This window comes from Petromyzon marinus, chromosome 19 (assembly GCF_048934315.1).
Source record: "Petromyzon marinus isolate PM22_M1 ecotype Great Lakes invasive population chromosome 19, UKy_Petmar_22M1.pri1.0, whole genome shotgun sequence".
In the NCBI taxonomy this organism is placed as follows: domain Eukaryota; kingdom Metazoa; phylum Chordata; class Hyperoartia; order Petromyzontiformes; family Petromyzontidae; genus Petromyzon; species Petromyzon marinus.
The window spans coordinates 2,944,340-2,960,392 of NC_133685.1; the positions used below are offsets into that span (position 1 = coordinate 2,944,340).

Here is a 16,053-nt window from a genome sequence, read left to right on the forward strand (position 1 = left end):
GAGACAGAATGGCTCATTGAGCCATCTGGTCTCTTTTTCATTCGGATATCCAAGATGTTCGTCAATAACACTGGATTGAAAAGGAACATTGTGTTATAGGCGACGCTTCGGGCAATGGCCCTTCACACAACATACATAGAGAGACCAGAGGTACGAGTTATTAAGAGCTGGAGACTGAACCGATAACAATTCAACTTTTTTTTTTAATAAAGTTTTCAAATCTGCATACGAAGTGTACCTATTTGTAGACATTGAGTAACTCGTCAATAAAACTAAAATATTACAACACAAACTGACTTGTATTAGCAGCTACATTGTACAACGTTACTGGCACATTGCATAATGGGTCGCAGTCCCATTGCAGCGCCGAGTTTGCAAAATAACAAACTTGCAAATCTGACCCTGACACGCTCAACTTTCCCACCCACCACCCCGCCATGCGTTCGAGTGTGCGTCACATGGGTCTCTGGGCAGCAGGGGGCAGTGCAACAAAGCCCCAAGTGCTTGCTTATCCGGCCCCGCATTCACGAACCCGCAACTGTGTGGCCAGAGGTAGTGAACTAGTGAAGTATGGTAAAATAACCCCGCATGATGCAGGGTGGCGTGGAGAAGCCCTCGTGCAGGAGTGGATCGACGTGTACACGCAGTCATTTAATAGCTATTGCAAGGAACGCACAGCTGTTGCATACAAATCATTTTTTATTACTCCTATAATTGTAAACGCGTAAGAAATAAAATAATAACATACACTAAATCTCATGTAAAGTTAAATCGCGCCGTTAATTTAAAGTTAAATAAAAACGAGCATGACAGGCAGCCACGTGGTCGACCCCGAGCACTGTACAGTGGGAAATGACGTCACCCGCAGGCACAGTACACGCACTGTATACACGCCGGATATCGGTTCAAATCCTGGCTGGAGTCCATCAGTCTCCCATCATCACCACCATCCCCGTCACGGTAGTTAAAATAGCACCCCACCAGGCGAGCGATTTGTTCGTGGTTTAGGATCAACTGAACTTAGCCAGAGTAACGTGGAATTTTCACCACTTGGTGGGAGGTCAACCAATGGTAGCTAAGGATGGGCTGAGCCTTGCCACACGATCATGGAATTCCGGTTATTTGGATGTAAGGCAAACATTGGCAACTTCGGGTGGACCGAGTCTTTGCCACGAGAACGTAACAATGTAATCACAATTATGAGGGTTAGTCTTAAATTTTGACTTTACCGAAAGAGCTAAGAATATGAATAGGGTTAGTCTTGTTAACCCTAGAAAGGCCGTCTTGTTCGAGAGGGCTCTAGAGCTCTCGTTTAGGTTCTTCCGCCAACAGCGGGGTGAGCAAGCAATTGCAGAGCTACGCCTTTACCGAGACTTATCTCACGTCACGTGAATGTGGAACTTCTACACTAGTGTAGGATCGACAACGTTGGGCACCGGTCAACGCCCATTTGAGAACCTTGTTTTATATTTAAAAGCATAATTTGTATTTGTACAGCAGTAGACATCACTGTAGCCTTGTTACTGCAAACATAACCCACCCCCCATTTAAACCATACTGCTCCTTTAAAATGTGCCTCATCAATAAGACGTAGTTCACTCTTATACCAAGCCTGAATGCACGTGGTTCTATTTTATTATTGCCACATCTGCTCAGTAATTGCTGGTAAATTATGATATATCAAAGAATATCACTAACGCTCGCAATGTACGCATTGAACCGCGGGTGTAAAAACCGATGTTTTTCGAATTACATATTCGGATGCGGTGGGCTGAGTAGTGGTTGCAGTGGTTAGCGCCCTGGGCTCCGCATCTGGCTTTGCCGAGTCAAGTTCCCGGCCCCTGCGAAAAGCAGTGGCTCGAGTGACATTAGAAACAGGACTGATGACCAGTGTGGTGAAGTTATGGCCAAACAACCCCCATTGACACGCACCGTGTTGCAAAGGCCCTCATCCAGAAATTGAATGACACATCGCTGTTAATTTAAGATCCAGAATTGTACTGGAAACAAGTTTTGCTGGCTGGCGGTGCGCGGTTCACGCACATCTGCGTGATGACGTCGCTTGCATCCCAACAGCTTTCCCCCCCCACCTCCACTCTGGCCTTGTATCCCGTGCAATTGCCCGGGCAGTGTTAGTGTGTTGTACATACAATTAAAACAAACCATGGTAATGCTTGGTTAGTGATATGACCCATATAAAATTGTAATAACCTCAATGGAATATCACGTGGTTAAATACAAGAACGTTTTGGATGTACCACATGTATCACGGGTGTGCATACCCGTCCCATTCGGGACGAGGGGTAAGCCTCCTGTATACTTGTAAAAAATAAAAAAAACACGAAAATAAGTAAACCCTCTCCATTTTTTTCCAACTTAACAAAAATATGTTGTTCCCTATTAATAATTTTCACAATTTTATTGCGACTGTGTTGTGGACATCACGGCAGCACGAGGCAAGGTTTCCATTTGGAATTCGCAGATCCGTCCCGTCGTCCCATGTAAGTGAACGGCCTGTTGAAAACCGCAGAACTGCTTCTGAGATCTCTAGAACCTTTATCATCCACACACGTGGGTATATAGTGGAAATGTTCAGCGCACGGCAGAAACCCCCCCCCCCGATATTTTTGATTCCCTCAAGAGCTTGAATTTTTACCATGCTCAGTAGTCTGACGCATGGGCCACCTGGCCACCTCTGAAATTGTGAATAACCTTAGTGGACATTGATAATGGTCGAGCTATTTAAAGAGCAGACGGTATCATCGTCAGCTACTGGTGGTTAATTGTGGGCCCTTCACTTGAACCCTTGGCAACTTACCTCCACGTTACCAAACAGCCACCCAAACAAAAGTGCGGTTTTACTTGTTTTTTTTGCCATCATCAATCCTGATCTATCCACTGTCGGATCGAGGCCTTCCCAAAACCACGGCCCTCTCTCATGGTCTCATGAGACGAGATGGTTTCATTGCTCCATTTTCACAACAGTCGACTTTCTCACGGCCAGCGTTTCGGATCCCTCCCTTTTTAGGTGTCACTCTCCCGTTTAGCCTCGGCCACCGGTCAACATTCTGTCGAGTGATATGACCTGCAAAAGCTCCCTTATCTTTCTTAAGTCAGTATGATGGTTGAAACGTAAGTTTATCTCTCTGAAACACGTGCTGCTATATACATAACAGACAGTGCTCTGAGCTACACTCAGCGGGGCAGTAGAGGGCTCGAGGGCTGGGAATGTGGGGCTTTCAATGCCGAATTGCAAAAACGCGGTCTTGACAGCCGTTCACAGCCGTTTTGACACCGCCCTGCTTTGATGGTCAGATACACGCAGCGGTCATAGCCCGGCAAACAGCACCTGTTGACAGCCAGCACTCTTGGAACAAGGTGCAGGTGTGGTAGCATGCATTGGGGTAGTAAAACTATCCTGCTGTTGTGGAGTGACTCATGCAGCCGGGTATGCCTGCAGGGTTTGGTGGTACATGTTGTTTATGTCGTTTATTGTGCAAATTCGGTCACAGTTCCTATGATCACTGTTACATTTCTTTTATGGCTTTATTTTGGTGATTTCTAAAACGTGTTTTGGTTTGAGCCATGTTTGTTTGTTGTAGTACGGAGTTAGACTGATGGCCTTAATCTAAGTTGTCTCTAAGAAAAGCTGTCTCGGGTGTGGACCAATCAAATTCAAGGACAGTGCTTATTATCAGAGTTGTCTTTTTTGTTTGCCTTTTGACTGCTTGGGTTGTGGTTATTGCAAACATGATGCCTTGAATAAAGGTGTCAGTTTTTGTGCCAGTTAAAAGGGTAAAACCTATTCCTATACCTTTGTCTTGTGGTTGTTGTTTGACTTGCATCCCACTGGGATTTTTGCACACAGCGTTGGTGTACGATGGTATTTCAGGAATATTTTGCTGTTTTTTCCTGGATTTTCTGTTTGCACAGTCACAAAGTCACTTTAAGATGTTTTCTTGTACATGTTTTTGTTTTTTGTTTGTTGCGGTTGCACCCAATTCAAGAGTCGAATGGCTCACAGGGCTATACCAAATAAATGAAACTGAAAACTGAAACTGAGTTCAGGTTACCAACAATGCACACAAAATTGGGTTGAAGTCACGCGTCTCCTATAGGGATTCAATGTCGCTTCTACGAAGCTAATGACCCTGTGTGGCCGATCGCTGTATAGTAGAATGAACACGCGACGAATAAAACCTGCAAACACTTACGGTGGTTTAGTGTTAATGACGCGAATGAGCAAGCTGATTAAATGTTATAGCTGCAAGTCATTGCAAGGTGGGCTGAGAACGCCTCCGAGGAACAGCCTACTAACATGTTTTTTAAGTAGCTCGTTTTAAAAAGTTAGAATCTGCAGAGACGAGTTTTGAGACAGTGCTCTTAGGGGGCTTAATGCTGAAACGGCTACACCATTATACTCAAAACAAAACCACTGTGGGTGCCTTAACAGACTGCTCGGCAAGCAATGGGGGCAATTTCAGAGTAACATTTCTAGCATAACCACAACAACCAGGCACTGATGTTATACGATTGTATCGGCAGTAGTGATAAGCAGTGAAGTCCAGAATCGCAGACGAGTTTACAGAGGTGCGATCGCTTTCTGTAGCTATCTCCTGCCCCTTTATTTGGCAGAATTGTCATTCCTCCACAAGTTCTGTGTTGCCAGAAAGTAACTGTATACTTTATTTCCCCTTCCACCCCTCTTTCCACCTCTTCTTTCACTGTAATGGGCACGTTTCAAGGCAATGTTTCCTGGAATTTAAGTACTTTCTAAAAAAGCAGACAACAGTGGTGTGGAAAATGGCACACACCACCTCCCACTAGTTCCTGTTTAAAAACAGACAAAACGCGGCACCGCCCGGTAACACGAGTTGAACTCGCCAGTGGTGGAGCGGCGAGCACCAGAACATGGAATCCACGCTGCTGCCACACCGCGTCAGCTCTCCTCGCCCTCTCACACCACCTTGCCCAGCGCCCTCATCAGAGCTTCGGCAGAGACTTCCTCACCAGCACCGCCGCCATCCACCGTCCCCTCCATCGCGCTTGCGTCCCCCAACGTTTCTGTCTCGTTCGTACCATGCCCCGCGCCGGCCTTGGTGTCGGCAGCATCGGCGGTGGCATCGGCGGTGGCATCGGCAACGGCGGCGTCATGTTCTGCCTGCACCATCACTAACACCTGCTCTACGTTGGACGTGTCCATGGCCGTGGTGGTGGCAGTGACGACGGAGGCTGCAGGGGCTGCGGAACTAACAGCCACTGCCTGCGCGCTGGCGGCGAAGCTCTGCTGGATGTGCTGGTGGTGCTTGATCTGCTTGATGGTGTTCTTGAGCGCCTGGCGCTTGTTGCAAAACCAGATGCGCACGACCTCGCGGTCGTAGCCCAGCTGCTCGGCGATCTGCGTCATCTCGGCGCTCGTCGGGTGCATGCCCACGTCGAAGTGCGCGTTGAGGATGACGAGCGCCTCCTGCGTGAAGGACGTGCGCCGCTTGCGCCGCTTGGACGGCTCGCTGCCGATGAAGTCGGTGAGCGTATGCGTGCCCATGCGGTGCCGCGCCTCCGCCTCGCCCATCCAGCGCTCCAGGATTGGGCGCATCTTCTGCGCGCTCTTGGGCGTCAGGTCCAGCTTCTCAAACCTGCCGAGGGATCAGCGGGCGGGATAGGCACCCGAGAACAGTTTTTAGCTAAGTTATAATCTAACACGAGTGACGTACTTCATATTCTTAGCTCTTTCGGTAAAGTCACGTTGAAGGGAAACAATAAAATAATAATGCAAACCGACACACCTGATGACGACCATTTGTGTTATGGTCGAAACGTCGTGAGAATTTTTATTGTTGTATATATATTTAATTATTTCATTGTTTCCCTTCAACGTGACTTTACCGAAAGAGCTAAGAATATGAATTACTGCAGTCACAAAAGCTTTAAATCAAAGAGTGATGTACTGTTCAGAAACGTGGTCATTAACAAAAAAGTCTCATGAAAAAAACTAAAAAAATTTTGGAATTACTTTGAGAGATGGAAAAGAGGAACACATGGATTAGAGAACTGCCGTGTAGCCAAGCCACACATCCATTATGATATAAATGCCTAAACTTACATCCATGGAGTAGAAGGGCTATGGAGAGCAGGAGCAGAATGATGGTGAGATGTAAGGATGTGGTGGAGTGAGATTTGAGGACAGTGGATGTCCTCACGAGGAGAAGCACATCCCGTGCAATAATGGCACTTCTGGCTTCATCATGTCGACATTCATGATTCGCAAAACCAAAAACTCTAATGCCACATATGGAAGAACGTTCCATTGGATAACTGTGAGTGATGTTATCTACTCGGGGAAGGGCTTCATCTGGAAGTGGATTGATCATGGATGACGATGAGATTATAGCATGAAAAAACAATTAAGCATTTATGCCTCCCTTTCATGTTTATCGACGACTATAAACGTTTGCACGGCCAAAAATTAACGAAACGAGAGACGGGGAGCGCTCCTGGTTTTCGCCGCGTACCTGCAGATGGCCGACTGGCTGTAGGCGGGCCCCTCGGCGGCGCTCAGCGCTTGCCCCACCTGCGTCTGTGTGAGGCCCAGCGCCAGGCGGCGCAGCTTGAACACCTTGGCGAACTCGCGGATCTCTTCCAGGTCCACGGCCTCGCTCAGGTCCAGAACGCCGCCGCCGCTGGCGCCGCCGGCACCGCAGGGGCCGCCGCCGAGGCCGACGCCACCGGCCGGGCGCTCTTCCGCTGATGCAGAAATCGGCGTTTGCAGGATACCCAGAAAACACCCCCATTTAATGCCGGAAGCACAACGCCGTTTCTTATTCTTTACATTTGGCTGTCAGAATTTTACCTCCGATTTACCGTCTGAGCTCAAACGATGGAAATTGGCACGTTGAAACGCTTGTACACCTGACCAATTAAAGTTGTTTGGCCATTGTCGGGTGGCGGAGGGTCTTGGCAAGATAGTTACGTGGCCTGACCCGAAAAACTGATGATGAACCAACTCATTGTCCATTGCTACAGAGAATATTAAGTAATAGAATACAGAAGGACAATGCCTTTCTGTGTTTCCACATATATAAAATAAAAAAATAAAACATGATTTGGCGCTTTCGTGAGTGCAGGAATTACTCTTTGGTTCTTTCGGTAAAGTCACGTAGAAAGAGAAAAGAATCAATTAAATAATAGCATATGACGTTTCGATTGCAACACAAGCAATCATCATCAGGTACAAGTGAAAGAGAAAACAAACCTAGTAAACTTAGAAATATAATGCAATACAACACAGATAGTCGGCTAACATAACAGTCAACACCCTACCTGGTTGATTACGTTCTTCCAAAGATTGCTAAAGTTAAGAGAGAGATCAAACACAGAACCGGAGACACATAGACAGACACATAAGCAGAGAGAGATAACACAGAGACAGACACACACACATAGGCACACAGAGAAACAACGCCTCTGTGTCACGGCCTTAAATAGACAGAGAGGGGGGGCAAAGACAGAGGGGGGGGGTAGAGAAATTAGCATGTCAATGAGAGACCTGGCGCAACTGCAGAAAGCAAGAGCAGCAAAACGAGCGGAGACAGAGAGAGAGAAAACACACTAAATCAAACAAACTTAGTAAAATTTGGAAATGTAATGCAATGCAATACAGAGAGTCGGTCAACACACAATGAACGCATGGCCTGGTTGATTACGTTCTTCCAAAGATTGCCAAATTAGAAGTTAAGTGTGAAATTTGAGAGAGAGACAAGCCACAGACACGGAGACACAAAGACAGACATATGGGCAGAAAGAGACAACACAGAGACACAGACAGAGAGAGAGAAAACAAACTTAAAACCTCGCCGTAGAGGTGGTTCAAACTTGCGTAACTGCAGGAAATAAGAGCAACAAAACGAGGGGAGACAGAGAGTGAGAGAGAAAACACACTAAATCAATCAAACTTAGTAAAATTTGGATTACGTTTCCAAATTTTACTAAGTTTGTTTGATTTAGTGTGTTTTCTCTCTCTCCGTCTACCCTCGTTTTGCTGCTCTTGCTTCCTGCAGTTGCCCCAGGTCTCTCATTAACATGCTAATTTCTCTACCCCCCCTCTGCCCCCCTCTCTGTCTATTTAAAGCCTCGACACAGAGGCGTTGTTTCTCTGTGTGCCTATGTTGTGTGTCTCTCTCTCTGTGTCTCTGTGTGTGTCTCTCTCTGTGTGTCTATGTGTGTGTCTCTCTCTGTGTGTCTATGTGTGTGTCTCTCTCTGTGTGTCTATGTGTGTGTCTATGTGTGTGTCTCTCTCTGTGTGTCTATGCGGAGGCCCCGGGGGGCCAGGCGTCTATGACGTCTCCTGGCCAAACCCCAATTGGCGGAGCCAGGAGATTGAATATCTACCCTCGGGGCTTCTCCAGAAATAACGAAAAACCACTACGCGTGGCCACGTGGAATGTTCGAACGCTCACTGCGGAGGAGAGGCTGCCACTCCTCTGTCGGGAGTTGGACCGGTACCGCCTGGATCTATGTGGCATTCAGGAGGTCCGGTGGACCGGTTCTGGCTCCTGCCACCATGAGGGGTGGACAGTCCTCTACTCGGGGCAGCAGACTGCCAAACAACAGGGTGTGGCTCTTCTTTTGAACAAAAGAATGAAGGGGGCGTGGGAGCGTGGCGGTGAGGTGTGGGAAGCTGTAAGCCCCAGGCTACTTTGGGCTCGCCTACCCATCAACCGGAGGCGAGGAATGGTGGTGGTGGTTACTTATGCCCCCACCGAAGATGAACATCCGTGGAGGGATGCAGGCAAAGCCGATGAGTCAGATGCCTTCTATGACCTCCTGTCACAGGTGCTGACTAAAGTGGCCCCTGGGGATAGAGTCATCATGTTGGGTGACTTCAATGCCCAAGTTGGTCATGATGCTGGCACCTGGTCTCGAGTGATTGGAGGGCATGGGCCAATCAGCTCAATGACAACGGTAGGAGGCTGCTAGATTTTTGTGCAGCCCATGGGCTTGTAATTACCAACACGCTGTTCCGGCATCGGCGCATCCACACAACATCATGGATGCATGCCGGGTCCAAGCAAGAACATCTGCTGGACTACATAGTGACGGACCAGCGGATACGAGCCCATGTGCTTGACACCAGGATCTACCGTGGAGCTGATCTGCCCTCTGACCATCGACTAGTCATCTGTAAAATGCACCTGCCATTCTTCCACTCCGGTGGTGGGTGTACACCCAAGACCCCATTCCAACCTAAAGTGGCCTGGTCTCAGTTATCTGATGAAAGTTGCAAGCGAGAATTTCATCATCACTTGCGGCTGGGGTTGGCATCTTCCCCCACTCCTCCTGATGTCGAGGGTAAATGGGCGAGGTTTAGGACTGTGACTCATGCAGCAGTAATGGCTGCTTTGGGTACGCGGTCCAGACCTCCCCAGAGACCCTGGCTGACAGAGGTGTTCAGGATGGTTGAGAAAAAGCGACAGGCCCACTGTCATCGGCTACAGAATCCCACGTCAGAGGCTTACCGCAGCCTTCGCTCGGAGGTTCGGAGAGCCGTGAGGCGCTGCAAGGATGGGTGGTGGTCGCGGGTTGCTGAGGAGATGGAGTCTGCCTCAGTTGCCCTTGATCACAAATCTCTATTTAACTCCATCAAAAAAGTAACCTGCAGCGCTACACCTATTACCATCATTAGGGGAAAAAACGGTGATCCAATCTCTGACCCCCAGGAACAGGTTTGCAGATTTGCTGAGCATTTCTGTGAGGTCCTTGGGGTAGGGAAAATCCCTCAGCCAGGAAAACACCGTGGCACAAAGTGAGGATGACCCTGCTAAGGCTGTGGTGCCTCAAATATTGGAAGAAGTCACCCCCTGTGAGTGGCTGGTTGAGGTGCCATCTGTTGAGGAAGTACTGAAGGCGATCCGGAGTCTGAGACCAGGAAAGGCAGCGGGCAGAGATGATCTCCCAAGCGAAATGCTGAGGGAGGGTGGCGTTTGTGAACAGACTGCCCTATATTACATCATAACAACAGTCTGGACCACTGGACGGGTTCCGCAGGATTGGAAGGATACCCTGGTGGTCCCCCTTTTTAAGAAGGGGGACCGCACAGACTGTAACAACTACAGGGGCATCTCACTCCTCAGTGTGCCGGGAAAGGTCCTGGCAAGGATTATTCAACATCGCCTTGCCAGGCACGCTGAGGAGAGGCTTGCGGAGCCCCAATGCGGTTTCAGGAAAGGGCAGTCCTGCACAGATGCCATATTTTCTGTCCGTCTGCTACAGCAGAGGTGTAGGGAATTCCAGCAAGACCTACATCTCTGCTTTATTGATCTGGTCAAGGCCTATGATACCATCAGTCGGCCTGGGCTCTGGGTTGTTCTTCGTGCTTTTGGAGTACCTGACCCTCTGCTCACGATCATTAAGGACCTTCATGATGGTGAGCGGGCCCGGGTAAAACTACGTGGCCGGGAGTCAGAGCCATTCCCTGTACACCTTAACATCTATTTTGACCACGTAGTTCGTGAATCCTTCAATAGCTGTACCGGGGGAATCTCCATATGGTACAGATATAATGGGAGGCTGATCGATGCTCGGGTGCAGTCAAGGGATGGCTCCCTATTGCTCAACCACGTTATGTATGCTGATGATTTGGTAATAGCTGCTCATTCAGAGGAGTAGTTGGAGATGCTGCTGCTGAGACTGGAGTGTGCCACTAAGAGGTGGGGCCTTACCATAAGCCCCACCAAAACGAAGCACCTGCCTGGGTATTTTGTACCATCGGACACTCCACCCCCACAACTCCGAATCGGTGATGGGGCAGTTGTGGAGAGAGTGGAGAGTTTCCCATACCTGGACAGTGTGCTTATGACCGGCTCCAGTTTAACAGCAGAGGTCTCACTCCGAATCAGTCGAGCGGCAATATCTTTTCATCGGTTGCGTAACGCTGTGTGGAAGCTACCTGGTCTGTCGCTCCGCACTAAGCTTCAGGTCTTCTCGGCCACGGTCATTCCCTCCCTTCTCTACGCTTGTGAAACGTGGACCCCCCTAATGGAACATCTTCGCCGATTAGAAACATTTAGGCTGGCCTGCCTACGATCCATCCTGGGTTTAACCAGACTGGATTATGTGAGGAGCTCACACATCCTTGAAAGATCTGGGCAAGGTCCCATCGGTGAGCTCCTCCGGCGGGCAAGGCAGCGATGGCTGGGTCATGTAGCCCGCATGCCCAGCCACCGCATGCTGAAACAGCTTTTATTCGGCCGGATTGAGGGGGCTAAACAGGCGCGGCACGGGCTAGAGAAGAGATGGAGTGATGTGGTACAGGAGGACGTGGAGCTGAGTGGACTTGCCGATGAATGGTACCAGTGGTGTCAAGATCGGCCTCTGTGGAGGAGGCTCGTGAAGGACGCTACTGGGCAGTTGGAGGCAGTCGCCCTCCAACAACAACGGAGGGCGGAGGAGCGACGCTCACAACAACGAGCGGAGCGCCGGGTGGCTAAAGCACAGCAGGTTGGCACAGTAGGGGGCACAGGTGGTGCATCAGCCAGTCATCTCAGTCATCTTAGTCAGTCAACCCGTGGCACTTGGGTCTGCCCCGTGACCTCCTGCCAGCAGGCGTTCGACACTTCACGTGGCCTCAAGGTGCACATGGCCTGGCACAAGCGTCGTGGTGACGTCACCGCCACTTAGTGGCGATTGGCGGTTGTTGTTGTGTTTCTCTCTGTGTGTCTCTGTGTTATCTCTCTCTGTGTGTCTCTGTGTCTCTCTCTGTGTCTGTCTCTCTCTGTGTCTCTCTCTGCTTGATTGTCTTTAAGGCCTCGACACAGAGGCGTTGTTTCTCTGTGCGTCTATGTTGTGTGTCTCTCTGTGTGTCTCTGTGTTATCTCTCTCTCTGCTTAAGTGTCTGTCTATGTGTCTCTGGTTCTGTCTTTTAGCTCTCTCTTAAATTGAGCAATCTTTGGAAGAACGTAATCAACCAGGTAGGGCGTTGACTGTTGTGTTGGCCGACTCTCTGTGTTGTATTGCATTATATTTCTAAGTTTACTAGGTTTGTTTTCTCATTCATTTGTACCTGATGATGATTGCTTGTGTTGCAATCGAAACGTCGTATGCTATTATTTAATTTATTATTTTCTATTTCTACGTGACTTTATCGAAAGAACCAAAAAGTAAAAAAAATCAAACAAATATCAAACATTTCTGTCAGGCAGCTAACTTCACCCTAATTTAAAATCAATATAATTTATAGCCAAGGTAGAGTGGTGGCACAACAGGTTGGCGCACTTCGCTTTAAGCCTCTAAAATCGGGTTCCCGGCCGCGGATAACATCAATGGCGAGTGACATCTGAACTGGTCCTGAGGCGCCATAACTTCACCCGTCCACACTGACAAGCATGGTAAAGTATGGTCAAAGAACTTCCTCGAATGACCCTGTGTGGAGAAGCCTTCGTCCAGCAGTGGACTGACACAAGGCTGTACAAAACATAGGGGATGAAGGGCCCCGAGTTGACCCGCAACCGGGATTTGAACTCCCATCATTGATATTGGGGTGGCATGGTGGCAGTGGTAATGTTTGTGCCTCACAGCAACAAGGCCCTGGGTTCGATTCTTAACTGAAAAAATAACTTAATGCCTCAGATTTATTTATATATTTTATTAAGCAATTTGTTTTCCTTTCCTATACCTTGGACTCCAATCGTGTTTTTGTATTTTTTGATGTTGTGATGTTCTTACCCACCCCTTACTGGATATCTGTCAAAAAGAGCTTTAGAGCTCATCGGATTCCTCCAATATAAATATTCAGATTCTGTGGAGTTTGTATGTTCACCCTCCGTTCTGCATGGGTTTTCTCAAAATAGTTTTCCTTCCAAACATCCCAATCATCCCGACTGCAAAACTTTGGCAGTTGCTGGAGCGTAAATTATACGGAGAGGAGTAGAGTGAGATGAGAGGGGAGAAATGAGAGATATAAACGAATATATTTTTGATTTGAAGCTTTTGACTGCAGGAATTACTCTTTGGTTCTTTCGGTAAAGTCACGTAGACTTTACCGAAAGATCCAAAGAGTAATATATGTTTTATTTCATCAGGTAAGACCGGCCTACTGAGCTAAATAGCTCTTTTTCAGAAGCGACCAGCTTATCACATGGAAATGTATAGCAGCCAAATACTTTAAACGCATGTTGATTCTAAATGTGGAGGGAAAAACCAGAGGACCCGGAGAAAAATCCACGCGACCATGGGGAGAACATGCAAGTTACAAATATACAGGTGTCGGGGTCGGGATCGAACCCACGACCTGGATACCAGGTGAGGTAGTTGACATCTCGCCACCGTGGAGGAGAGTAGAGTGAGATGAGAGGGGAGAGTTGGAAGAATGCAGTAAAAACAAAAATGTCAAGGTGTCCACGAACCGGCAGAGAGGTTCACGCTGATGACTGCTGGCGCCCCCTGGCCAGCCGTCTGGGTGGGGGCGATCCCGTTGGGCTGCGCGAGGAGCAAGCTGCACTGCGCCGTCTGCAGGGATGGGGGAGCGGGGGTGGTGTATGGGGAGGATTCCACATGGGAGACAATGATGTCTGGTCACCATCACCATGTCTACAAGTCTCCTCTGGTGAAATATGAATCACGCTCTTACACATTATTCATCCGTCCAAAGATTGACCACCCACAACGTTGACATGAATTAGTTTCAAGAATAGATTATTTTGTCCCAGTCTGTCTGTCCTGCCTCGTCTGTACTGTTTCTAATGTAAACCTCTTTTAGATTGTATACCGTCTAGTGTAATCTTCATTGTCTCGTTTTTACTACCTGTTCCATGTCTACCATCTCGTCGGTGATATGGGGAAGCCTTCATCCAGTAGATGATTGACAAAATACGGTTAACTATTATTTTTGAGTATCTAGCAGATAAAACACTCACACACGAATGCATGCGAGCGCGATTCACCGTGGCGTCGTTTGACCATAGACTCCGCTGGCGCTTCTGTTGCCGTCACTTGAAAGTGCAATCGTCAGCAAGTTACCGCTCATTGGCACGCTGCGAGATAAATATCCCCACCCCTGCCCGCAGTGGACCCGACAGCCGCTACCTGCTTGCTGCGCTTGAGTATAGGGACGTTCCTAATGGCCTTGGCCGGCTTCTCCGCCGCGCCAACCGGCGACGCCGTGACAATCTTCAGAGGCGACGTCACGCTCGCGCAGCCGCCGGCCTTCTGCGCCACCTTTACCGGCGACAGGGCTATCTGCGTCGGCGAGCTCACGCCCTCCAGCAGCTGCTCGCCCGCTGTTATCAACTGGTTGCCGACGACGCTGTACTTCGGCGTCGCCACCTGGTTGCTGGCGGGCGCCGGCGTGGAGGTGGCGGCGGCCGTGGTGGCATAGAGCTGCCCGCTGGGGTCCATGGGGAGGAAGTGAGACGTGGGCTGTATCAGCTGAGTGCCGGGACCGGCGATGGGCATGAGCTGGTTGCCGATGAGGACGCCGACCACCTGACCCTGGGCGTTGGTGACGATCTGCGGCGTGGCCGTCTGCAGTTGGCAGGGTGCTGGCGGTGCCGGCACCGGCTGTGGGGTCGTCTGGGGAGGCAAGCTCACGAGCGGGATGATGCTCACTGCCTGCTGCAAAGAGACAAAGATTCCCGTCAAGTCGTTACTAATAAACCAATCTTTATTTGCATAGCGAAGTTTGCATCAGTAAAGGCGTCTCAGAGTCCTTCACGTAAAATACATTTACATGAATGCTCAATACAATTTGTGAAATACAAGACTTTCAGTTTAAAATAAAGCAATGTATCCCAGGTATTATAATTTAAAACTCATTCAATATCTGTAGTAGTTTTATGCCAAAGCTTTTGTTATCAACCCTCAACCACTCAAAAAGATTAACATGTTCACAAAGATATTAAGTAAACGCCATTTATGAAATGGATTAATTTGCATACGTGTGAAATAATTTACATTAAAAGTAGCCAGGTCCAATTTACAAATGGAAATGACTCATTCTCTGGTAGTTGGTGACGTCACGGCCAGTACTTGAGTACAGCCGGTTGCAGCAGCCTCTCACTCGAAGCACAAGTTCGCTCCCTGGTGAGGTGCAAGAGCAGTCTGAGCGAAACGTCGCCATACGTCGACGTTGAATTCAGTCAAGGATAGTCTTAAGTCGCCAGCGAGAAGGAGCTTCAAATCGGTCAGAATTTGATCGTCAATACATCGGCCGCGTAAAAATAATAATGACGTCTTTGTTAACGTGGCAATCTTGTCGGGTGAACAACAAGAATGTGGGCATAAAACTACTGTGGCAGAATCCAAAAACAAACTTGGATCATTGCACTGGCTAGGAAAACCTTCGTTTTGAGTGAATAATTTATAATTAACAGACTTGGGGAAAATGCTGCTGACGCACACTGCATACCCAAGGGAGTGGTCTGGCCCATACTACGCCTGGCTACCTTTGTCTCCCCAGTGCTGATGTTTGTAGACCGCACAAGGTACACGTTGGGCTGAATTGATGAGGCGAGGCCCGGGACCGATTCTGATATTACTCGCCGCTGATATTATCCCGGGATCACAAATGTCAGATTTACAATGCGCACAAAATTCACGCGATGAGTCACGAACACAAGTCAGACACGCGAGATGGGAGATGGTGGTGGCCTGCAGAGGCGTTCAACCAGCAGCGGACTGACCATAGCTGGTGATGATGAAGTCTCCTCTGAGCACAATGTCCATGTGCTATGCAAGTCCACTTACTTGTAGGGGGCCCGTGCGGCTGGCGGTGGGCAGTGCTGGGCCCTTTTGCACAGTCTGCTTGGGGCAGCCCTGCTGTGCCATCACTTGTTGCACCTGTTGAACGGCTTGCACCTGTTGCACAGCTTGCACCTGTTGCACAGCTTGCACCTGTTGCACAGCTTGCACCTGCTGCACCTGCTGCACCTGCTGCATTTGTTGCACCTGATGGACCTGATGGAACTGTTGCACCTGCTGCACCTGCTGCACCTGCTGCACATGCTGCATCTGCGAGCCGACGATGGTCGGAGCTGTAGTGGCGACAACGAACAGCAGATG

General features: G+C 48.9%; 1 protein-coding gene across 6 annotated transcripts in view; it reads right to left on the reverse strand.

The window, feature by feature from the left end:
* Window positions 1-679: 679 nt before the first annotated feature.
* The window catches only part of LOC116943757 (uncharacterized), a 32,579-nt gene continuing 17,205 nt past the window's right edge, over window positions 680-16,053 (reverse strand). For 5 of the 6 annotated variants that reach the window (XM_032956951.2, XM_032956952.2, XM_032956954.2 and 2 more), the window contains exons 6-10: window positions 15,739-16,025; window positions 14,080-14,607; window positions 13,401-13,503; window positions 6,513-6,744; window positions 680-5,636 (exon numbers count right to left, since the gene is read on the reverse strand). In XM_032956951.2, coding sequence (XP_032812842.2) covers window positions 4,958-5,636; window positions 6,513-6,744; window positions 13,401-13,503; window positions 14,080-14,607; window positions 15,739-16,025 — 1,829 coding nt within the window. In that variant the 3' untranslated portion in view covers window positions 680-4,957. The remainder of the gene's footprint in view (window positions 5,637-6,512; window positions 6,745-13,400; window positions 13,504-14,079; window positions 14,608-15,738; window positions 16,026-16,053) is intronic. The other variant, XM_076068075.1, reaches the window with a different exon arrangement.